Here is a 25,988-nt window from a genome sequence, read left to right on the forward strand (position 1 = left end):
GAAGAAGAAGAAGAAGAAGAAGAAGAAGAAGAAGAAGAGAGGTATGGAGAGAGAAAAGAAAGTAGGAGGGAAGGAGAGACAGAGACAGAGAAGGAGGGACGGATGGAGAGAGTAAGGGAAGAAGGGAGGGATGGAGAGATAGGAGGGGGGAGGGAAGCGGGGAGAGAGAGATTGAGATTGACTTTTGGGAGATTTGCTATTAATTGTCCTTCTGGCAGCCAATCTTGCATTTAAAGGGCCAACAGACTTTCCACTCCAACAGAACCACAAATTTTAAAAACCTTAATTCCTTATACTTGTATAATATATTTCAGGTTTAAAAGTTTCTTAGTTGCATTATTTAACTTGATGGTATTTGTAGCAAACATTCATCTGGAGTTTTATTATTTATAAAGGACTTTACATCCTTTTTCTCATTTGGTCCTCATAACATGTGAAGAAACCTAATGGAGTTGTATACAGTATAGTGGAATGAGTGCTGAACTTGAATCAGAATGAGACTTGGGTTTAAATTTTATCTCCAACATTTTTTTAGTCATGAGACCCTGGCTGAGCAAGTTTTAACTATTCAAAGCCTCAGTTTCTTCATCTATAAAACAGAGTTAGTAATAGCAACTCATTCTCCAGATTGAAGGGAGGATCAAATGAGAGAATGTATATAAAGTGCTTAACAAACTTTACAATGCTATATGAGGAGCAGCTAGTAGCTCCGTTGATAGAACTAGACTCAGAGATAGGGGGTCCTATGTTCAAATCAGGTCTCAGACACTTCCCAGCTATGTGACCCTGGACAAGTCATTTAACCCCAATGCCTAGCCTTTACTGCTCTTCTGCCTTGGAACCAATACCTGGTATTATTCCATCACAGAAGGTAAAGGGATTTTTTAATGCTCTGTCAGTTAGCTATTATTATTATTATCAGGCACACTGGATAAGTATTACCATCTCCATTTTGAGAACAGAGAAGTTATGGCTCAGAAAGGTTAGGCATCTTGTCCTCCATCACACAGATAGTAAATGCCAGACCATTATTTTTATGAACACGGGGTTTAAAATTGGAAAGAGTCTTAGCTGGAAGGTCTAATTCTAATTCAGTGCCCTTATTTAACAAATGAGGAGAAGGAAAGGGATTTGTCCAAAGTCACACGAGTAGTAAATAACTTAGTTTGGATTCAAACCCAGATCTTTTACTCTAAATCTAGTATCTTTTTACACTACATCATATTTGAACCCCATAACAACCCTCTAATCTACTGGGGTTCTTAATCTGGAGCATTTGAACTTTTTTTAGTATTTTGATAGCTATATTTCAATAGAATTAGTTTTCTTGGGAAACCTATATGTTTTATTTATGTACTTAAAAATATTATTCTGAGATGCAGTCCTTGGGCTTTATCAGACTGCCAGAGGGCACTATGACCCAAGAACCTCTGCTATTGACAAGTAGGAGGAGGAATTACCCATCTCCATATTGGAAATGAAACACTGAAATACAAAAGAATTAAGACTTCTCCAATGCCATATAGCCAGTTAGTAACAAAGCCAAGCCTAGACCCTGAATCTCTAATATCTAGTCCAGAGCTTTTTCCACAGTAGCATGTCACATGCCAGTCTGACTCTGTCAACCCAGCTGGTGATAGCTAGGAGAAAGAGATCATAGGATTACAGACATGGAACGGAGAAGGAACAACATGGGACACAGAACCTTAGAGCTAGAAAGGACCTAGAGATTCCATCAAGTCTAACTCCTCCATCTTTTCCTTTTAAATCCTTGCATTGCGTCTTAGAATCGATATTAAATATTAGTTGCAAGGCGGAAGAGCAGTAAGGGCGAGGCAATTGGAGTTAAGTGACTTGCCTAGGGACACATAGCTAGGAAGTATCTGAAGCCAGATTTGAACCCAGGATCTCTGGCTGCCCCCCTAACCCTTTTATCTTGCAGATAAGAAAACTGAGGATCAGAGAGGTTACATGATTGTTTAGGCTAGGATCACAAAGCAACTTGTTAGCAGCAAACTTTTTCTACTATGGCATAAGGCAGAGACTAACACAAAACTAAACTGAAAGAATTGGAGAGAAAAGGAACAAAGATTTGGGGACAAGCAAGAAAGACACACAAACGAGGGAGGAAGAGACAAGGAGACTCTCAGTGGTCAGAGGAGGGGCTCAAAGTTGGGAAATGGGACAAAAAAAGGTAGTGAATTAGGAAAAGTAAAAGAGAAAGCATAAAAATTTCATTAAAAATGGCAAAAGACTTAACAATAAAAAAACCTATCCACCTCCAGAAAAAGAACTGATGGAATCTGAATGCAGATTGAAGCAACCATTTTTTACTTTATTATTCTTGGGGGCTTTTTTTGGCCTGTGTTTTCTTCTGCAACATGGCTAATATGGAAATGTTTTGCATGACTGCACATGTATAATCTATATCAAATTGCTTGCCTTCTCAAGGAGAGGGGAGGGGAAGAAAGGAGAGGATTTAGAACTCAACATTTTAAAAAACAAATGTTCACATTTTTTGTTTACATCTAATTGGGAAAAAATAAAATAAAAATTAAATGTAAAAAAAACTCATTGGAAAACCAAATTTAAAATGATGTTGAACTCTCCTGGAGAAATAAATTATAGCCATAATAAGCATGAGATAATGATGTGGCAGCTAGAGAACGACTCAGTCTATTTCAATCTTGCATCTTCTGCTGCTCCTGCCACCTCCAGCATCACAGGTTATGTCCCCTTGAAAGCATCAGAGTGGATGAGAGACAGCCTCTCTGCATAGAAGATGCTGCTTATTAATTTTCTTCCCCACAGGATTGCAGGGGTGCATTGCATGACAGTGGCCGGATATTCCAAGGGCTATGGCTACCAAACTGGACAGAGCTTTTCGGGGGAATATGACCATGCCTGGAACGCTGTTTACCTGGAAGGAAGATGGCATCTATTGGACAGCACTTGGGGAAGTGGCTTGGTGGATCCTGCTACCACCAAATTTACCTTCATGTAGGTACCATTCCTCGTTTCTGTTGAGTTTGGAGAAGTGGGAGGGAAAGGGGGGCAGATGGTGATTTGGGGCACGTGGGAATTGAGAGAGCTTCTTTCTCATTTGCACTCTCCCACAAAAGCACACTCATATAGATTACCATCACAGGCTACCTTGCAGATGGGCTCGTGAAGCTGCCAAAGTCATAGTGGTTCCCACATAGGTTTACCAATCCCACTCCCTGCCCCTTAATTAAATCCTATCACTTCTCCATCACTAACCTAAGACAGCATTGGACTATAGCAAACATATTCAGTTTCCCTGTCCCAGAACCCAAACCTCATCCCTCTGTCTATCCTTTTAATCCAAATATAAGTTCTCATTTTTTTTAAGAACTGAAATCAGAATAGTAAAGAGAAACCAAGTTTATTATATTTCTTTTTATTTATCTTAGGATTTGAGCATATGTGAGTCTGAATGATTAATTAAAATCTAGGGATGATAGCCCTCTGAAATCAAAGTAGCTTCAGTCTAGTGGATAAGGCCCTGGCCTTGGAATCAAGAAGACTTGGGTTCAAATGCTGCCTTATAAACCCATCTTTCAGTAACCTTGGTCAAGTCATTTACTGTCTCTGCCTCAGTTTACTTATCTATAAAATAAAGGGATTTGAAGGGATGACCTCTAAGGTCCCTTCCACCTAAAAATCTATGATTCTCTGATTCTTGAAAGTCATAGTGCCAGCTAACCTATATACGCTGCTTAAGTAGGGGATTAATGCTGCCTTACTTAATACTATCTGGGGTCATATCTCTGAAGTTATACATAGCCTCACACTCAGAGAGGAAAGGCAGCTCTGAGGGCAGTGGCAGCAGGCAGATACTTATGTTCATTCCATGCTATTAAGATGAAGAACAGCGAAAGAAATACTGTAAGAAACAATGAGCCTATATTTCTAATCATATGTATTTTTGAGGGAGACACATTCTACAGGGAAGTTAGTATCAGTCAACCTAATGGGATCCATATGTTACCATATAGAGACCTCTAACAATTTTGTACTTGGCCAAATACTAGCCCTTTTCTCAGGATACCATCCCTCTTATCCCCAATGAAATCCCACTATCCTTGGTTACTTGAGTCCAGGCTGGTGTGGCCATGTATGTCCCAGCCCAAACAAGGACTTGCTAGTACAGCAGTATGGCAGCTCAGTGGGTAGAGCACTGGGCTTGGAATCAGGTGGCTAACCTTCTTTTTATTTATTTAGTTGATTGATTTGGAATGTTTTCTCATGGTTCCATGATTCATGTTCTTTCCCTCCTCTCCTCCCTTCCCCTTCCTATAGCCAACAAGCAATTCCACTGAGTTTTACATGTATCATTGATCAAGACCTATTTCTATATTATTAATATTTGCAATAGAGTGATCATTTAGAGTCTACATCCCCAATCATGTCCCCATAGAACCATGTGATCAAGCAGTTGTTTTTCTTCTGAGTTTCTACTCCCACAGTTCTTTCTCTGGATATGAATAGCTTTCTTTCTCATAAGTCCCTCAGAATTGTCCTGGATCATTGCATTGCTGCAAGTAGAGAGCCCCATTACATTTGATCATGCCACAGTGTATCTGTCTCTGTGTACAAGGTTCTCCTGGTTCTGCTCCTTTAACTCTGCATCAGTTCCTGGAGGTCGTTCCAGTTCACATGGAATTCCTCCAGTTCATTATTCCTTTTAGCACAATAGTATTCCATCACCAACAGATACCACAATATGTTCAGCCATTCCTCAATCGAAGGACATCCCCTCATTTACCAAATGGGCTTGGAATCAAGAAGACTCCTTTTTCTGAGTTCAAATCTTACCTTAGATGCTTGTTAGTTTTTGAGACCCTAAGTGAGTCATTTAACTTGTTTGCATCAGTTCCTTATCAGTAAAATGAATTAGAGAAGGAAATGGCAAACCACACTAGTATCTTTGCTAGGAAAAATACCAAATGGAGAGTAGTTGGGTGGCTCGGTGGATTGAAAGTCAAGCCTCAGATACTTCCTAGCTTTGTGACCCTGGGTAAGTCACTTAACCCCCAATATCTAGCCCTTACCACTGTTCAGCCTTGGAATAATACTTAGTACTGTTTCTAAGATGGAAATGGGGTCATGCCTAAAAAATGACTGAACAACAACAACAACAAGAAAATGCAGCAGCATACTCTGTCACAGAGAACCAAAGATACCACTCCTTTCAAAGTGGGATTTGTGACCCCTTCCATGAGGCTGTGTGGGACTCAGTGAATTTCATAGCATAGACCCTACCTTAGTATTACAGAAGAACACAACCACAGTGCTAGAAAGGACCTCTGTGTTCAACCATTCCCCTTTAGTCTGAGTAGGAATCCCCTCTCTATAGAGGAACATTGTGGAGAGGAGCTTCAAGTTTCTGCCTGAAGCCCTCCAGTGATGGGGAGTTCCCTACTTCCCAAGACAGCTCATTCCACGTTGAGGCAATTTTAATTGCAAGGATTTTCCCCCCATGTATTAAGTCAAAATCTATGTCACTTTAACTCCCACCCATTACTTCTAGTTCTGCCCTTTGGGACCAATTAAAAAAAGTCTAATCCCTCTTCTATATGGCAGTCAAATAGTTTTTAGGATCATAAATTTAGAGCTGCAAGGGAGTTTAGAAGCCATCTTGTCCAACTTCTTATTTTACAGATGAGGAAACCAAGGCCCAGGAAGGTTAAGTAACTTGTCCGTAGTTGAATGGCTAGGCAGTGGCACAGCCAGGGTTCAAACTCAGATCTGCTGACTTCATTTGAACCTAGCACTCTTTCCACTGTGCCATGAAACCTTCCTAATTCAAGGAAGTGATCTTACCCCTCTCTACCTCGACTCTATTCCAGCCTAAGCATTCCCAGTCCCTTTAACACATCTTCAGATGGCGCTTTTTCTAGTGTCTTCACTGTCTTGATCATCTTCTTCTGAACATGCTCCAGCTTATCAGCATTTTTCCTAAAATGGGACATCCAGAACTGAACTCAGTGCTATAGATATGACAAAATAGATCAAGCCTTTCACCTCCATCATTCTGCTATTCCATTAATGCAGCCTAAGCTCAACTTAGGTCAGGTAGGTGGTACAGTAGATAGAGAGCTGGGCCTGGAATCAAGAAAGACTCATCTTCCTGAGTTCAAATCTGGCCTCAGGCACTTTAGCTATATGATCCTGTGCCAATCACTTAATCCTTGGCCTCAGTTTCCTCATTTATGGAGAAGGAAATGGCAAACCAATCTAGGATCTTTGCCAAGAAAACCTCAAATGTGGTCACAATGACTTGGACACACCTGAAATGACTGAATAACAGCAGCAAAACTCAATTTAGATTGTTTTATTTTTTTTCTGCTATCAAATTGTTGACAATATTAAGCATTAAACACTCCTTTTCATAAACACTGTTGTTTAACCTTATTCCCCAAGTCTCATATTTGTACCATTAGTATTTTGAATTCAAGTATAGGATTTTACATTTATACTTATTAAATATTTTTATTAGGTCAACCCATATTTCCACCTGTCAAGATCTTTTTGGATTGTAATTCTTCCATCTAACATGTTAACTATCCTTCTCAGCTTTTGTATGAGCAATGAATTCAATGAACAACCCATTTATCATTTTATCTTAGTCATTGATAAAAATGGTGAATGTTGTAAGGACAAAGACACTCACTGGGCCCTTTCTCCAGGATGACATTGATCCATCCATCATCATTCATAGTGTCAAGGTGCTGACAAAGTCCTAAATCCATCTAACTATACTATCATGCAGTTCATGTCTTTCTATCTTATCCACAAGAATATCCTAAGAGTCCTTTGTTAAATTACTTGCTGAACTCCAAGAATACCTAAGCCGTTCTCCATATGTGCCATCATAATCACTCTGTTGAAAAAGAAAATGAAATTGATATGTCATTGCTTGTTTCTGATGAACCCTTGCAAGAGCGTAGTGATCACTGCTTCCTTTTCTACAAGCTCACAAACCACTCCTTTAATAAAGAATGGCTCTAATTCTGCCATTTGGCTTGAGTTCAGAGTTAAGCTCACTAGGCCATAGCTTGAAGAGTCTACCTTCTTCCACTTTTCAAAAATCAGGACATTAAACTATCTTCAGTCCTACAGCCTCTCTCCCATCCTTATAGATATGTTTTTCCTCAGAATCACTAACCCATTCATGAACACAGTCAAACAAATTTATTGAGGTAATCTGTTAGAATCTATTCAGTTTTCTTGGCTTTCAATTCCATTTTTGTCCAATTCATTCTAGTCCAAAGACTGTGACATCTACATAATGTTGCTGGGCATAATGCAAATTCAGATGGTCGATGAAAGTTTTCTTTAGCTCTACATCAGTCCATGGCATTGACTGAAGAACTCTCTAATGACTGCCATATTCAGTCCCTCTCCCAATATCCCTATTGCCATCATTCTTCCAGGTACCTAGGCTCAAAACTGTAGACTCATCCTCTGTATTTGTTTTCATATGTATAACTTCTTGTTTTATTTAACCATTTCATGGGTTTGCATCTGGTCGTCAAGCATGCAAGCTCCTAGAAGGAAGAAATATCTTATACGTGTTTGAATACTCCCTACTGACTAGCAGAGATTTGGAGCTCTCCCAGAGGGTCGCATGAATTTCATTTCTTCTTCCCTTTTGTTTCTGCAAAGCTGCTTGGAACAAAAATGGAATATTAAGCTAGGAGGCCATCGATATGCTAATGGACTAGAATAGAGCATATCTTTCCTTCATCAGATCCAATCTCAAAGGTCTCATTATTCACCCAGTGCACTGGCCCAGGGCAAGGAGCCTACATAATGATCTATAAGATGTGTTTCTAACTCTCATTTCTTTCTTTTTAAAAAAAAATAGGGGGTGGGGGGAAACCCCTCTGCTTTTAAAAATTGAAAATTTAACAAACCTGTCTTCTTCCTTCTATATATTGCCCTTCAACCTCCACTTTATAATTATAGTTGTATAAATTACTAGCCTTTACTAGAGTGAGGAGATATTTTTCCTCTCACCTTAGGGGTCAGAGAAAAGCCTTTAGTCCCCATGAGCCAGTCTCTTACTGTCCTATGAGACAATTCTAACCAAGGGCAACCCAATGTTGAACCAGTCTTCCAGTGCCTCTCAGGCTGCAGGATCATAAATTTGAGCTCAAAGGGACCTTGGAGGTCATCTAGTCCAAATTCCTCACTTATGGATTAAGAAATGCAAAAGCCCAGAGAAGTTAAGCAACTTTCCTGAGGTCACACTAGGATTGAACCAAGGTTTTCTAACTTCCATTTCAATACTGTCCCCTCCACATCAGGCTACCTCCAATACCCACAAACGATGGTGTGTCTGCGTGCAGTGTTGGTTTTCTTATTAATGTGGTGCCCTGGGAAGCCTGTGGGGATGAGGCTCTGATAATAAATGTATTTTTTAGCGTGTCACTGCAAGGCTGAGTTAAATAGCATCATAATGAAGCAAGTGAAGAACAGTCTAGAGGGAGAACAAGAGAATTGTCCATTTCCATTCACTCCCTGTTCCAACCCCACCCCACCCTACTCCCCGCTTGAACATTTGAGATCTGGACTGAGTTTTGAGCCTTTGCACTTTTTGGTCTTAAAAATAAATCTCCTAAATAACCATTTGCCTAATGGATGCCCTAAGCATGACAGATTCACAAATAAATGCAGGTCATATCCATTGTGTCAAAGGATTGTGTCAGAATACACATAATGGTTTATTAAATAATCTCCACTGTGAAACTGGTGGACCTCAACATAAGGATATCAAAATCTGTTTTATCCAGTTCTCATGCCAGGCATCCCTCTATCTTGGTAATAGCATAGTAGAACGGAAAGAACAATGGCTTTGGAGACAGAGAGTCTGGATTTAAATCTTAGCTCTGTTACTTAATTCCCTATGTGATCTTGTACCAATCACTTCACATTTTTGAACCTCAGTTTACTCCAGTGTAGAAGAGAAGTTTGTGAGCTGACTGACCTCTGAAGCTCCTTCTTGCTCTAATTTCATGATCCCATAGTCACATATGCTGAAAAGGTAGGTCACCCAAGAAAATAAAGTACTGTAACTATCCATACAGCACCTCCTGATGCTGATGGGAATGCAGCATCTTTTTATGCTAGTCTTTGTGCAGGACCATGCTTCCTCCATGCCAGGCTACCCATAACTCTGCCTTTCCCTCTGCTGCAGATACAATGAATTTTATTTCCTCACCCACCCTGCCCTGTTCATCGAGGACCACTTCCCAGACAACAAGAACTGGCAACTCCTGAAACCTGTCCAGTCTCTGAGACAATTTGAGACCAACATGTACCACAAGAGTGAATTTTACAACAAAGGAATGCTGGCAGCACACCCCGAGACATCAGTCATCAAGACAGGTAAACGAAGCCTCTAGGCCGGGTGAACAAAGAATGGTACTCGGGTATAGTATGCCCTGTCTCTCTAAGGGACCTGTTTTATTCTTGTATGTTTGTTGTTTCTCAACAGGCTAAGATAGTTCTTCTTCCACTAGGGCCACAAAGTGCAGAAATATAGGTTAGATAGAAAGTCTTTGAAAGATCATAGAGATCTCTGGGTCAGGCAGCAATACTTACAAGATACACATTGTGTGGAGAACATTACCCTAAATATTGATTCTTTAGTGAGCTGTGTCCCCACCAGTCTGGAGAGAGGAAATGATCATTTTAAGTCAAACCATTTAATTGGCCAACATTTATGAGCTCCTACTGTCTACTAGTTACTGTGGTACTACTAGAGATTGTAATAGATGGTGGAATATAAAGCCCCTGAATTTAAGGAGTTTATAAGCTGGTATCAGGGGCTAGAGCTCTGGGCATGTAATCAAAAAGATCTAAGTTCTAATCTAGCCTCGGATAATAGCTGTGTGACCTTGGACAAGTCACTTAACCCTGTTTGCCTCAGTTCTTTATCTGTAAAAGTGAGTTGGAGAAGGAAATGGCAAACCACTACAGTGTCTTTGCCAAGAAAATTCCAAGTGGAATTGCAAAGAGTCAGACACAACTGAAAAAATGACTGAACAGCAACAACATAAGTTGGTGGCAGGGTTAAGAAGTATACAAATAACTGTAAATCAAATAAAAATATGGCAAAGGCATAAATGAAGTTGGAAATGCCAGGAGGAGGGAAGATCTGGTAGGAAAATCATGAAGGAGATTTATTACGCTGGGCAGTATTTCAGTAGGCAGAGATAGAAGAAGAGAGCTACGCAGATAGAGAAAACATTATGTACAAAGGCATGGAACTGAGAAAGCTTCAAAAATATTTAAGAAATATCAAGGAATCTAACTAAATTTAATGGCCAGTGGGGAGTTATTGAAGATTCTGAGTTGAAATGGAACATGATTAGGAGAGAGGAACATCAGGGACAGAGAAATCAGTTAAAGAGTCATTGCAATAGTGAAGGCAGAGAATAATGGGAACTTGAAAAGGAGTGAGAGTCAAAAGAAAGATATGGGTACTAGAGGTTCTGGGAAGATAGTCATTGTATTCCCATTGCTACTTCTCCAAGAGTTGAGGTCATTAATATCTCTGCAGATATGAAAAACAAGGCATTGTAGGAATGTGTGTTCTATATTACATTACACAACAGAAGGGAAAGATAGATCTCAGATCTCCAGAGTAAACTGCATGTGTATAATGACTTTCATCTTATTGGCAATAGGTAGTCAATGATGGTTTTTGAACAGGGAAATTAAATGATCACATGGATGCTATATGGATTAATCTGGCAGTTCTATGAAGGATTGCTCAGAGAGAAAAGATATCAAAGGCAGACATCACCTAAGATTCTATTGCAGGCATCGAGCTGTGTAATTAATTTCTGCACCCTTGAACTACGATTCCCAGCACTCAACTTTCCTGCTCACATTTGGTGCTGACATAGGGAGGATATAAATTTTATATAGCCCCACCTCTCCCCCTCTCTTCTCCTGGATTGCAAGCTGCTGGAGTGGGGCTTTTAAACAGACAAGGAGAGCTTGGTCACATAGTCTTTTTTTGTTAGATAATTACCTTTTTATTCCTTTACTTCTAGTGATTATTAATAAACTTTATAAAATATAAAACTTGGACTATTGGACATTAATTTAAATCCTACAGAGGTGAGGGATGATGAGGACTCAAACGAAGGTGGTAGCAGTGGACGTATATTTGGAGAGAAGGAAATGACTGCTAGAGAGATTATGTAGATAGAATTGCTAGAATTTGGCAACTGGGGGTTAAGGAGAGGAAGGAGTCAAAGATATTCTGAGATTTAAAGCTTGGGTGGCTCAGGGGATTCTGTTGCCATTCACAGAAATAAGAAAGTTGAGAGGAAGGACAAGTTTTGGATAAAAGAAGATGAATTCAGTTTTAGGCAGGCTGAGATTGAGATACTAGTGAGATATTTAGGCAGAGATGCCTAGCAGAGAATTCTAAGAGTGAGACTGGAGCTCAGAGGAGAGACTGAGTGTGACTAGAAATATAGATTTGTGAGTCATCAGCATAGACTGTGATGGCTTTAGGCAGAATTGCACTTAATTAGTCCTAGACAGATGGATATATTTCTTATACTTAACTATTCTTTTCCATAACTTTTCTCAATAAGTCTGAGAAATTATCCTCACATCTCACCTCATTCCATGTATCTATACTTCTGGCCTATTTTTGCCTGTGTTCTACTCTCAGTGGTGGGGGGGAGAACATCTGATAACCAGGCACTTTAGTCTGATCTTTTATCTACTTGAAGACTATAAATAACAAGCATTGGGTTTGCAAAGCACTTAATAAATACCTCATGTTATCCTTACAACAACTCTGAGAGGTAAATGCTATTATTATCCTTATTTTTACAATAGGGAAACTGAGGCAAAGGTTAAGTGACTTACCCAGGTTCACAAAACTAGGAAGTGATTGAAACAGGATTCGAACATAGGACTTCCTACCAATTCCAGCACTCTATCCATTGCATCCCTAGCTGCTTCCTGTTAAGCTTGAGGATCCCTAAAATTAGTCCTTTCTTCATTCCCCCCGCAGCTGCTAATGCCTCCCTGCTAAGTTATTTTGTATTTATATATGAAAGTGTGTGTGTATCTCTCTATCCAACCCCCTCTACTCCCTGTTCCCGAAGGTAAAGACTGTATCATTTTGTATCCTCAGCATCTAGCAGAGTACATGGTATACAATAAGCAATAATAAATGTTTGCCTGATTGATTATATCATAATCCTGAATCTTTTTTTAATTTTATTTTTTAGAAAAAAAATTTTCCATGGTTACATGATTCATGTTCCTACTCTCTCTTCCCCATCGCCCCTCCCCATAGCCAACACACATTTCCACTGGGTTTTACATGTGTCATCAATCAAAACCTATTTCCATATTATTGATAGCTGTTCTAGGATGGTTGATTAGAGTCTACATCCCCAATCATGTCCACATCAATCCATACGTTCAAGCAATTGTTTTTCTTCTGTGTTTCTACTCCTGTAGTTCTTCCTCTGAATGTGGGTAGCGTTCTTTACCATAAATCCCTCAGAATTGTCCTGGATCCTTGCATTGCTGCTAGTACAGAAGTCCATTACATTCGATTTTACCACAGTGAATCAGTCTCTGTATACAATGTTCTCCTTGTTCTGCTCCTTTCACTCTGCATCAATTCCTAGAGGTCTTTCCAGTTCGCATGGAATTCCTCCAGTTCATTATTCCTTTGAGCACAATAGTATTCCATCACCAGCATAATCCTGAATCTTAACAAGGTTTCTTTTTGGCAAAATTATGACATTATTTGAAATAGAAGGTGTAGAAATGGTACATATGTACACACACATTTATGAGCCTACTTGTTGGCCTTAACTACCAATGGAAGGGATTCCATATGTCAGTAACATGAGCAATAAAATCACAGAAATTCAGATAGAAAAGGATAATAGAGGGGGGCAGCTAGATAGCTCAGTGGATTGAGAGCCAGGCCTAGAGACAAGAGGTCCTAGATTCAAATCTGGCCTCAGATACTTCCAGCTATGTGACCCTGAGCAAGTCACTTAACCCCCATTGCCTAACTCTTCTGCCTTGGAACCAATCCACAGTACTGATTCCAAGACAGTAAGGATTTTAAAAAAAAGAAAATGAAAAGGATAGTAGAGAGGATTCAGAAAAGTACCTTCTCACCTATAGTAATCCAGGCAGGAATCCCCTGAATACATACAAGCAGCTGTCCAGCTTCTGTTGGAAGACCTCCAGATATCTAGTTCCTAGAGAAGTAACAAAAGAATACAAAGACTACCTTCAAGCATCTCTTGTATCCATCCATCTGTTCTGTACCACTTCCACAGTCCTTTTCAAGCCCCTATTACTCTTTGCCTGCATAGACTCCTGCAACAACACTTTATCTGGACTCCCTGTCCCAGTCTCTTTCTATTCTATCTATACAGTTTCAAACAATTCCAATTTTTAGGAAGTGTTTTGTTGTGGTCATTGTTTTTAATGGAGCTGAAATTGGCCCTTCTCTACAACCTATAACCATTGGTTCAGGTTTTGACCATCATGGGCAAGCAGAACAAGTCTAAGCTCCTTTTTGCAAAAAGTTCAACTCTGATGTTTTTTAATAAAGCTTATGTGTTCTCCATAGTCACAGCAGTGAAACACCTTCCATCATATTAGAATGGTTCTCAGTTTAGCCCTACTTAGAAACTAGATTTAGACCTGGAAGGGCTTTAGAAATCATCAAATCCAAGAATTCTTAACCTGGGAGCCCGTAAATTAAAAATATCTATATTTTGACAGCTATATTTTAATTGAATTGATTTCCTTTATAATCCTATGTATTCAATACATTTTTAAAATGTTATTCTAGGGGCTGCTAGGTGGCTCAGTGGTTTGAGAGCTAGGCCTGGAGAAAAATCTGGGTCCTGGGTTCAAATGTGGCCTCAGACCCTTCCTGGCTTTCTGACCCTGAGCAAGCCTCTTAACTCCCATGGCTTAGCCCTTATTTCTCTTCTGCCTTGGTGCTGATACTTAGTATTGATTCTAAGATGGAAGGTAAGAGGTTTTTTTTAATTAATGTTATTCTGAGAAGGAATGTGTAGGCTTCATCAACCTGCCAGAGGGGTCTATGAAATTTAAAAAAGCTTAAGAATCTGTGATCTAGTCCTTTACCCTGTTTTCACACCAGAAAAGCTGATTTGACCAAGGTCAGCAGCATGTTGTACTTCATGGAGGGCTGCCTTAAAGGAAACAAACCTTGGTCTGATACCTGATTTTCATGCAAACTCAATCTGGACAAGTCACATAATTGAGGCACTCCAAGCCTCAGTTTCCTTATCTTTAAAATGTGGGCAAAAATATGCTGCCTAGTATAAAAGCATGTTGTTTATAAATGGTAAAATATCACACAAGTAGAATCAGTTATGATTACATATAAATACAAGTGACAGAGTAGGGACTTGATTTCCTGCCTCTTGAGTGCAGTAATTCTACAACACCAAGACCATATAACCACAACCAGCCAAGTATCTCGCAAAAAAGCCAAGACATCAGCCTGACCCAGCTAACAGATTCTCTTGAGCTGAAGTGTAAATGGTTTTTGCTTGGAGAGGAGAAGGGCCTGAATCCCACCTCTTATGCTCAGTAACAGGCAACTGTGAATTGTCTATAGCACCCTGATTTGTTCCAGACGACCTGCCCTTTTCAGCTCACGATAGTTTCTTTAAACAGGTTGTGCTGCTCTCACTTACTTTTTAAAAAGCTATAAATATCTGACAACTCCAGCTGCTAAAATCACAGGGTAAGATTGCTTGCTTGCGGATTGCCATATCAGGGGCAGAGAGCTTTTTTTTTTCCTATTGAGAACTATTGACACTCAGAGGGAAAAAATCGATCAAGGGCTACACAGACATAAAAACCAATTTAATTTAATTAGGGTATGTCCATAGAACCTCTGAGTTAAAAAATGGAAAGAACACCCGATTGGGAGTCATAGTACCTGGGTTCATATCTGGGTTCTACTACCCACTAGTGTTTGACCTTGGGGAAGTCACTTAATGTCTCGAGCCTCAGTTTCCTAATCTGTATATTGAGGAAATTGAACTAGATTGTCTCTAAGGTTCTTGCCAGCTCTAAATGGACTAGAGCATCCGGTCCAACTTCCTGTCTGATTAGGAGTCTCTTTACAACATCTTAGTGAGAAATCAAAGGATTATAGCCCTAAAAAAATGAATTCATCACCTTTTTTTATATATCATGGGCTCTCTCTGGCAGTCTAATATGGACCTGGGTTAGCTAGGTGGCTCAGTATAGATAGCTAGTAGGCCTAGTGATGGGAGTTCAAATGTGGTCTCAGAAACATCCTAGCTGTGTGACGCTGGGCAAATCACTTAACCCCAGTTGCCTAAGCCTTACCACTCTTCTGCCTTGAAACTGGTACTTGGTATTGTTTCTAAGATAGAAGATAAGGGTTTTTTTAAATAAGTCTATGAACCCCTCTTCAGAATAATGTTCTTAAATTTATAAAATACATAGCACTATATAGGAAATTGATTATATTGAATAGATACCATATTATATATATATAACATATATATATATTTTATAGATAGACAGATTTTTTTTAAGTTCATAGACCTTAGATTAAGAACTCCTGACAGACTCTTGAAGCAATGTAGTTCAACCCCTTCTTTTTACAAATTGGAAACTGAGTCCCAAGAAGGCTGAAAATAAGTGTCAGAGGTGGGTCTTCCATTTACAGAGTCAGAGCTTTTTCAGTTGTATCACAGGGAGCACATTGCCTCCTTAGGCAGTTCTATTCATTTTTAGACAGCTCTAATTATTAGGAAATGTTTCCTCGTTTAGAGCTGAAATCTTTTTGTTTGTGAGTTATCGCCACTGTTCCTAATTCTCCCTCTGGGACTAAGAAAAACAAGAATGACCCTTCTTTCACATGATAGCCTTTCAAATAATTGAAAACAACCATTGTATCCCCTCTAATTTCCTAAGATTCTCACAACCTCATAATTAGCATTTACATAGTACTTTAAGAGGTTTTTTTGTTTTGTTTTGTTTTGTTTTGTTTTATTAAATCCTTACTTTTCTGTTCTAGTAACAACTCTAAGAGAAAAGGAAAAGGGCTAGGCAAGCAGGGTTAAGTGATTTGTCCAGGGTCATACAGCTAGGAAGTGTCTGAAGACAGATTTGAACCCAGATCTTCTCAACTCCAGGCCTGGTGCTCTATCCACTGTGCCACCTAGCTGCCCTTACTTTAAGGTTTGCAAAGCACTTTACAAATATTATTTCATTTGATCTTCATAAGAATCCCAGAAGTTTGGATGTTGTTATTATCCCCATTTTACCACTGAGAAAACTGAGGCAGGCAGTTGAAATGAGGAAACTAAGGCAAGTTAAATGATACTGTTCCTTCCATGGTCACATAGCCAGTAAGTTTCTTGGGTCTTCCTGACTCCAGGTCCAGTGCTTTATCTACTGTCCCACTTAGCTACCTACTCTTTTAATTATCTCTTGACATAAGTAGGGCAGGTATTATTATCTATTTTTTAAACAAATGAGTAATCAGTCAATCATAGAGTTCCAGAATTGAAAGGAGCCTCTGGTATAACCCATTCCCGAAGCATTAATTCCCCCCTACCATCTCCTAGACAATTGGTTATTTGACTTCCATTTGAGGACCTCCATCCCCTAAGGAGCCCCTTCTATTTTGAGACTGCTCCAGTTGTTAGGAACTTTATCCCTTTGTGCAAACACAAGCTCTTCCATGTAAGGAATTTTTGGTCGCTTAGCTTCTTTTACCAAAAGGGAATAAACCATTCATTTATTTTTATTCAGCCGTATACTACTCTTTGGGACACCATTTGGGGTCTTCTTGGTAAAGATACTGGAGTGGTTTGCCATTTCCTTCTCTAGCTTACATTACAGATGAAGAAACTGAGGCAAACAGGGTAAAGGGATAAATGCAGGGTCACACAGGTCCAAAGCTAGATTTAAACTCAGAAAGATGAGTCTTCCTGATTCCCAGCCCAATGATGTAGTTTTTTGAGAAAGAGGAAAATATTAGATTAAATTCACCTAATCCTTTAAGGATGGGCAGAAAACAAAACTTTGTGCAAAATTATTGTTATCATCGACTGAATACTATTACCAATGAGAAGTTGGGGTAAGGGCAAGAAGAAAGAGAAAGAAATGAAGAAAACAGAAAAACAAAGACGGAGAGAAGTCAGACTGATTAAGAAGGAAAGGTAGAGATAACTGGAGATACAGAAAGTGAGAGAAATAAAGAGAAAAGTAAAGACACAATTAAAAGGTAGAAAGGAGTAGAAAGACAAAGGGAGCCTGGAAGGGAAAAAAAAAGACTGGAACCTAGGATGTAGGAGAGGCAGAGTGCTCATTAGATTCTACCCAGTCCATCAAATAAATTCCTTTTCTACACCCTGCAGTTCATGGATGCTGTGGGCTTTTAAGTGATCACTGCCCTTTGAAATAAGTATTATTTGATTAATTCCTCCATCAAAAAGTTAAGGCAAGTGCCAGAGTTCCCACCTACACATCCTCACTCCTGGTTCTATACTATTGTTTGGACAGGAACATTTATTAAGTGCTCACTGTGTGCAAGACAGGCTATTTCAGATAAAGACTTCTACTTTTCCTTTTCTCACTCCCTCATTCCCCCAAAAAGGCAACATCTCTTGGGTTTTGTTGTTATTATTGTCTTCTCTTCTGTAACTTGTATTTCTCTAATTCTACTCCAGAAGTAGAATCATAGAATATTCCATCAACAGTGATATGGCTGGATAATAATAATGACTTAAGGATAAGCAGAAAGAGATTGAATGTAAAGAGAGTGAGGATAATAGAGAGGGAAATCTACTGGAGAAGATGGGATAGAATGGGATCACTTATGCAGGTGATGAAGTTTGCTTTGGTATGGAGAAAGGCCTCTTTTTCATGTAGATAGGGTTGAAGGAGGAGATAGTGGCAAAAATTCTCTGAGTAATGAGTAAGGAGGAAGAAAGAATAGGGAACGCTCAGAAAATTACCTTAATTTTTTTCAGTAAAAGGGAAAAAAATTCTCAGCCAAGAGGATTGGGGGAGTAGGATCCCTGAGAGGCTTGGAGAGAGTTGAAAATGAAATGAAAATGAAAAATGCACTGGGTTGAATAGGATAGTGAGTCAATCAGAGATATGTAAAAGGATTGCCTTGCAGCAGTGAAGGCCCAGTCAAAACTATGTAACATAAATATGTAGTGGACTCAGTCAACATGGTTTTATGCTTTTCTCCAGCTTTCTTCAACAGCATGTAAAGAAGAATGAAGGCAGTAGATGGTGGGAGTAATCCAAGACTAAGCCTTGGCAGGGCAAGAATGTAAAAGTAGAAGACTGAGTTCTTGCTCTCAGGGAGTTTATATTCTTATTGGAGACATGAGATATATACACAGGAAAAATCTAATAAATAGACAAACATGGGTATGATAGTCAAATGAGTGATTCTGACAGCAGGGACTGACAGTAGCTCTGGGGTAGAGTTATCACTGTGGGTCGAAGTGGTATTCAAGTGTTGGCATAGTCAGAGAAGAAAAAAAAAGATGGGCACCAGGGATATTACAATATATACTCAATGGTTGTGGGTACACACACTGGGTTGAAGGAATGACAGGACCAGGATAGGGAGACCAGAGTACACAGCTAAGCTGCTCCTAACTGACAAGAATGGCTGTTGGCCAACTGTCAGCCTGCTCACCACTGGGCCAGAGTCTTTGAAACCAGCAGGCAAGGTAAAAGGTTTTAACAGTTTTAATTATGTTCAACTAAATAAAGGTGGGATAGAGGATTCTAAACTAAAACTTAAATGGCAAAACCACAGGGCAAGGGGAGGACTTCTCTACTCTAATCTTAGTGATCTAAGCAGGCAGAGCCCAAAGGAACAGTAGTGGAGTTTCTAGGAGGCTGCTTCAAACCTAGTTCCAGCCAGGTTTGACCAGCATACCACAGATGACCACAGGATGCCAAAAGTCAAGGTGGTCCAAGGTATCCAAATGGAGAGAGTGTGCTTGAGATGCTGTCCACCAGATCCCAAACTCCTCCTCCACCTGGTGCTGCTCTGTAGTTCTTGTCCACTTGCTAGATGCCACCATCACTCAGGATCCCGGGAATCAGGATGCAGGTCTGAGATTTCCCAGGGCTAGCAACAGTTTATGCCAACCACTAATGGAGTCTCTCTCAGGGCACAAGCAACTTCCTGCTCCTTCATTCCATCTTGGAATGCTCCAGTCCTTCCTGCTAGGTCCAACCTTAATACTTAATTAATTACTAACTAATCTTCCTCACAACAGTTGGAAGAGGGACTTCATCTGGGCATTTAAGGATGGGTCTCAATAGAGAAAAGGAAGGGGCAGAGCATTCCAGGAAGGAAAAAACAAATAAACAAGTAAAATATTTGTGATTAATATGGCAGAAGGGAAGAGTTTGCATAGGGAAGAATAATAGGAATTCAGATACCATTCTACCTTACTGATACTTGATGAATTTGAGGTTTAGAATTAGACATACATTTTTATATGGCAAATGTATTCATTTGTTTTGCTAAACTATGCTTATTTGCTATAAGGATTGTGCTTTTCTTTTTTATTGGGGATAAGGGATTTGGGGTGAAGGTAAATACAGAGACCATGATAGGGTTACTCCAAAAAAAAGAAAAAGAAGAGATTTGTTAATGCTTTTTTTTAATTGCACAAAAGACAACTAAATGAAGATCAGAGGGAAACAGAAAAGCAGGACAGCTTTGAAAGAGACATGCTCAATTCATTTTATACCTTTTTATAAATGAGCTGTATATAACAAAGCTTGCAGTTTTCATATATAAAAAGGTCGGTCAGGATCACATTTTAGCAGACCTCGAATTCACAACTCTATCCTATAGACTATAGAGAGTCACTGAAAGTTTTCTGAGCATAATGGAGGTGAAGTTTTAGGAAGATTACTTTGACTGTCAGGTGAAGAATGGGTTAAAAAGGGAAGAGACTGGAGGCAAAGAAACTGGTTAGCAAACTATCACTGTAATCCTGGCTTTAGGGTGACAGCAATGAGAATGAAAAGGAAAATAGAAGAGATAGTAAGATGGAATCACTGATAGGCAATTGACTGGACATGATGGGCAAGGATGTCAGAGGTGCCTTTGATGTTTGTTGTCCAGTATGCTGAATTTGAAATCGCAATCCAAGTGGAAGCACCAATCAGGGAGTTGGAGATCCTGACCTGAAGTTCAAGGGAGAGGCTGGGCTGGAATTTAGGAGCCATTAGCATAAAGGTGGTGTTCGAAGCCATAAAAGTGAAATCTATCTTCAGGGAAGCATATAAAGAGAAGGGGAAAAAGCTAGAGACTGAACCTTTGAGAATGTCCACAATTGGAAATGAGACGGGGAAACAAAAGAACAGAGGAAGAGTAGTCCAAGAAGTAGAATCATAGCCAAGATGGTATAACACCAAAGAGGCCAAGGGAGGAGAGATTCACAAGGAGGGAGTNAGGAAGGAAGGAAGGAAGGAAGGAAGGAAGGAAGGAAGGAAGGAAGGAAGGAAGGAAGGAAGGAAGGAAGGAAGGAAGGAAGGAAAAAAGCTGGAATTTTTAATCTAGCTCCTCTAACTCCAAATTCAGTGACTATATTGTGCTGCCTTCCTAGAGCCACATTGCCAGCCTCTAAGTTAAGGGTTTGTGTGTTATGTATGGCACCCTAGTGAAGCCTATGGAACCCTTTACAGAATTATAAGGTTTTTAAAACATCATAACTGAATGAAATGCTAGTTTAGTTAGAGGTGAGTGAAAATAAAGATGCATTAAAAAAAAAACCTTACCTTCTATCTTGGAATCAATATTGTAGATTGGTTCCAAGGCAAAAGAGTGGTAAGGGCTAGACAATGGGGGTTAAGTGACTTGCCCAAGTCTAAGTGTATGAGGCTAAATCTGAACCTAGGACTTCCCTTCTCTGGGCCTGGCTCTCAATTCAATTCACTGAGCCACCTAGCTGCCCCCACTGCTTTTTTTGGTAAAGATGTTTTATTTTACCAATTACATATAATAACAATTTTCTACATAAGTTTTCTGAAGTTATATGATCCAAATTATTTGTCTCCCTCCCCCTTCCCAGAGATGGTAAGCAATTTGATCTGGGTTATACATGTATTATCACATAAAACATATTTTCATATCATTCATTTTTGTAAATGAATAATCATATAAAATCAAAACCCCCAAATAAAAACTCAAACAAAGTCAAAAATAATATACTTTGATCTGCATTCTGACTCCAACAGTTCTTTCTCTGGAGGTGAATAGCATTTTTTGTCATATGTCCTTCAGAATTGTCCTGGATCATTGTACTACGGAGGCTTTCACAATGAGTCATTCTATAATATAATGCAGGGATTCACAAAGTGGGCGCTACCACCCCCTGGTGGGTGCTGCAGCAATCCAGGGAGGTCGTGATGGCCACAGGTGCATTTATCTTTCCTATTAATTGCTATTAACATTTTTAAAAAATTAATTTCCAGGGGGCTAATTAATATATTTTCTGAAAAGGGGGCAGTAGGCCAAAAAAGTTTGGGAGCCACTGATATAATGCATTTTTTTCTGTCCAAGTTTACAGACACCCTGAAATCTATCCAAAGATCCCTTTGGGGTCCATAGATCTCAAGTTAAGAACTCCTCCCCTAAATAAAAGAGAAGGGCTTGACCAGACTAATAAATGATATCTTCCAGCACAGTAAATGCAATATTAACTTAATACATGGATATTGAAAGAATGGATGAATGAAAAGGATATGATCATGTACAATATAGCTCAACTGCATATATAAGCCCCTTTCTATTTTCTAGATCAAGTCAGAGCAGAATTTTATACTCAGTCAATTCAATTTGACACCCAATTTGAAGTGCCTCCTGTATGCCAAATACTATGCTAGATGTTGTAGTTATGGAGTAAAAAAAACAAACAAACAAAAAAAAAAGAGTTGCAATCCCTCAAGGAATCTACATTCTGTTAGGCCAGAAAAGGGAAGATTCTAATAAGGTGTCTGATTTTCTTTCCCTACAGTAAATGGAAAAGCCACCATTTCCATTGAGAGCTGTTCTCCAACACTCTTCATGTTCATGCTCAATGGAAAACAGGAAAATGGTATAATGACTTTCAAGAAGAATGGGATGAAGCTGGAGGTGTACCCCCAGACCACTGGTACCCACAAGTTACAGATCTTTGCTAAAGGCACCTCAGACCTCTACAGCTCTGTGCTGGAATATACTCTGGAGTGCAACTCAGTGGACAGGAGCATCCAGCTTCCTTCTGAACTCCACCAGCCTGTGGGCCCCAGCTGGTTCTCTGAGCAGGCAGGCATTCTGAAGCCTTCACACCCTGATCCCATCATCCATACCAAGGATGGGCGCTGCTCCATCAGCTTTGGGGTGGAGGAGGGCATCAGTGTCTTAGCCTCATTACATGGCGATGAAAAAATAACCGAGGAGACACAACGACGTTACATCTTCCAGCTCCATGGGGAAAAGAGAACAGAGCTGAAAGTCCAACTCCCTTATGCAGGGAAGTTTGCCCTGAAAATCTTTGCCAAGAAGAGGTTGGATCCAGGTAACTATGTCTTCATCTTCAATTACCTCCTCTGTTGCTCTAATACTAAAGTGAAATGGCCCGTGTTCCCAGAGAGTTTTGGCAACTGGGGTCAGGACAATGAGCTTCTGGAGCCTCTGTCTGGGGTGCTGCCAGCCAACCGGAATATCCCATTCAAACTGAAGCTCCATGGGGTAGCAGAAGCATTAGTGAAAGGGCAGGACACATGGCCTCTGACGCTGAGCCAGGATGGCTACTGGGAGGGCACCTGTAACACTGCCGGCTGCCGAGAGGTTTACGTCATGGTCTTGGAGAATGCCAACCATAACTTCTACTCCTACATCCTGAAATACAAAGTGACGGCCCAATGACAATCCTTGATCCCCCTCTACTCCTTTTTGGATGGACATTTCTCATTTTTCCAACTCAGCCAAGTTAGAATAGTAGGCTGAGAAGAGAAAGAAGGAGAGAGAGAGAAGGAAGGGAGAGGAGAAAAAATGAGGGAGAGAGAGAGAGAGAGAGAGAGAGAGAGAGAGAGAGAGAGAAAGAGAGAGGAAAAAAAGAGAGAGACAAGGGATAGAGGGAGCTAACTATAAGACAGCATCAACAAGAAACAGAAAGGACCTGAAAAGCCAGTTTCTAGTCCTTATTCTGCCTTGTGCTAACTCACCAAATGATCTTCATGAAGTCACTTATACACTCAGTAATTCAGTTTTCCTTTTTGCAGAGGGGATAATGATACTTATACCCTATTCACTTTTCAGGGAAGTTGTGAGAATAACTATGATAGATATGAAGGTGCTTTAGAAGAAAAGGTGCTATATCCATCCAAGGTTTTGTGATCATAGTAAAACCTTGTTATAATATTGATGTGGGGGAACAAAGATAGTGAATAGGGTTTCCTCATTGTAAAAAGAGAATTGCCCTCGATGTTTGGGGTCCATGAAATGATCAAAAGTATCAATCAAAGGTATTCAGTACCAAAGGACAGAAATGCATTTTATTAGTGTAGAGAATTCTGGACTCACAGAAAACACACACACACACACACACACACTTCTTCCAAGTCCAACAAGAAATGACAATGTACAAAATGTTCAGACAGTAACCCTTCTGCCCCATTTCCTCAGACAAGACCCCTCAGGATCAAGAAGGCCCACATGAGAATCTTTTGTCTTCATGCCCCCCTCAGGGCCCCACAAAGTCAGAAGACACAATCTCTGCCCTCCTTGACCTTGGATTCTATCTAATGTATTAAAAATGGCATCCCAAGAAGTGGACTGGAAGACAAAATAGAGACTATGTCAGAATGTACAGAGTGCTCATCCAAACTTCATTTTAAAGGGACCCAGAAATGATACACACATATATGTATACACCCCCCCACACACATACACCACACACATAAATACACAACTACTCTTTACAGTAAAATAATAAACATAATCAACTTAATATAGTTACACTCAAGATTCTTACTCTTCTCTCTCTGTATTCAGTCCTTTCATTGCTCATAAACCTTAGAGTGTGAAGAGTAGAAATCAACCAGTCAGTGACTTATTAAGGACCTTCTTATGCCAAATACGGTGATATTTTTTGCTTATTATGTGCCAAACACTGTGCTAGAAAAGACAAAAAGATGAGATAGCCCCTGCCCTCAAGGAGCTTACATTCTCCTTGAGTGAAGAAGGTAAAACTCAAATCAGCCCCTCTTTCCTTTTCCACAGCCCTAATAAAAGGTTTGAGGGAAGGGAAGGCAGGTAGTACAATGCTATCTAAGCTAAGGTCTCTACCGAGGGCCTTGGCTTAAGAAGTAAGGTTAGATTTTAGTTTTACGAGATCCACCTTCTCCACTAGCATGGACAATCATGGAATGACTGTTTTAAAACCAGACTAACCCACCAAACTGTATTTGCCACCCATGTCAGTCCAAAAGGAGAAGGAACCCAATCATATTTACCCCTTATCTGACACTAATAACCACTTCCCTAAGATAAGCAATCAAGGAGTGACCATTTTCAACCTTTATTTTCTATCTTGTCCCTTATTTGTTTTATACTTTATAAAGAAAGCCTCCTTTTTCTTTCCTGCTTTTTATGAATGAATTTTTAAGTAAAAAAAAAAAACATACCACTTAACATATCCATTCATCTGGAAGGAAAATCTTACCTTCTTTCCCATATTCCTCTCTCTATCCTTCTTTCCCCACTCTCCCCCTCACCCAGCATTGTTCACTCTTTATTTGAGATTAGGCCTAGGAAAGGAAATTAGAGGCCTAGCCCTGTTATCTCCTCCTACCCCCTCCCCTCAGCCCAGCTGTCCAGTGAAGGGTAGGCAGCCCCTCCCAGAGGGCTCTCTATCTCCATGGCAACAGAGAAAAGACAGCATCCATAGTTGGGAGGGGACGAGGGTTAGAGGAAAGAGACCCCATCTACTTTTCCAGAAAGGGTCCTTCCTTTCCTGAAAGCTGAAGGGGCCAGAAGGGGAAGGTCCCAATATTTTAGCCCTTATTCTAATCCATCCAAAAATTGCTTATCTGGCCAAGAGTTAAAAAAAAACAAAAAAAACAACTTAACAGTTATTTCTTCTGCCTCAGTATCCCTTTCTATCACCAAAAAGCCCATCAAGGACCTACTCTGATGATGAAGTAGCTGGTTTAGGTCCCCTGAACCACAATTGGAATAGTACACATACTCTCCAACTCAAACATAGACACTATTTCCCTAAACTGCCTAACTCACAGGGTGATTGAGAGCTGGCTTTGTATAGAACAGGAAAAACCCGACCATCCCAGGACCACCACACCTCACCTGAGGCACAGCAGACTAGCCCGCTTACAGTCACATCCTTGACAGAGCCCTGAGGATTTAGCTCAGCTCTCAACAAAGCCGAAGCGGCGTCTAATGATTAGAACACGAGCAGCTGTGGAAAGAATTTTAGTTCCCCCACCCTAACTAATCCCCATTTTTGTGTCAGACCACACACACACACACACACACACACACACATTCACACGTACTTAACATTTTCCCCTCCAAATTGCCACACCACATCTCCATCCCTTCTGTTCTCTTTCTGCTTCTCATCCCACACAATCAGTGGCAGTGGCAACTCTGAGAAGGGGGCAGCTTTTCCCATGGGGCAGAGAAGAGGGCTTGCAAATGGGGCTCCACCAAATAATTTTGCATGGGGTTAAGAATCCATCAATGAGACATCTGCCTCTGCTTGCGTGGGTCTCAGGGGCTGCTAACAAGCTGAATCCTTGAGAAGCAGCAAGATTCCAGGAGAGATGTGCTTTTCTGCAGCCTTTGGTTATATTTTAAAAAGCACAACTCCTCT

At 40.1% G+C, this 25,988-nt stretch overlaps 1 protein-coding gene across 3 annotated transcripts in view; it reads left to right on the forward strand.

Annotated features, from left to right (window-relative positions):
- KY (kyphoscoliosis peptidase) overlaps positions 1-23,155 on the forward strand; it is a 104,349-nt gene extending 81,194 nt beyond the window's left edge. For all 3 annotated transcript variants that reach the window (XM_044666697.1, XM_044666699.1, XM_044666698.1), the window contains 3 exons: positions 2,812-3,000; positions 9,227-9,417; positions 22,128-23,155. In XM_044666697.1, the coding sequence (XP_044522632.1) occupies positions 2,812-3,000; positions 9,227-9,417; positions 22,128-23,020 (1,273 nt within the window). In that variant the 3' untranslated portion in view covers positions 23,021-23,155. The remainder of the gene's footprint in view (positions 1-2,811; positions 3,001-9,226; positions 9,418-22,127) is intronic.
- The last annotated feature ends 2,833 nt before the right edge of the window (positions 23,156-25,988 follow it).

This window comes from Gracilinanus agilis, chromosome 3 (assembly GCF_016433145.1).
Source record: "Gracilinanus agilis isolate LMUSP501 chromosome 3, AgileGrace, whole genome shotgun sequence".
NCBI classification, from domain to species: Eukaryota; Metazoa; Chordata; class Mammalia; order Didelphimorphia; family Didelphidae; genus Gracilinanus; species Gracilinanus agilis.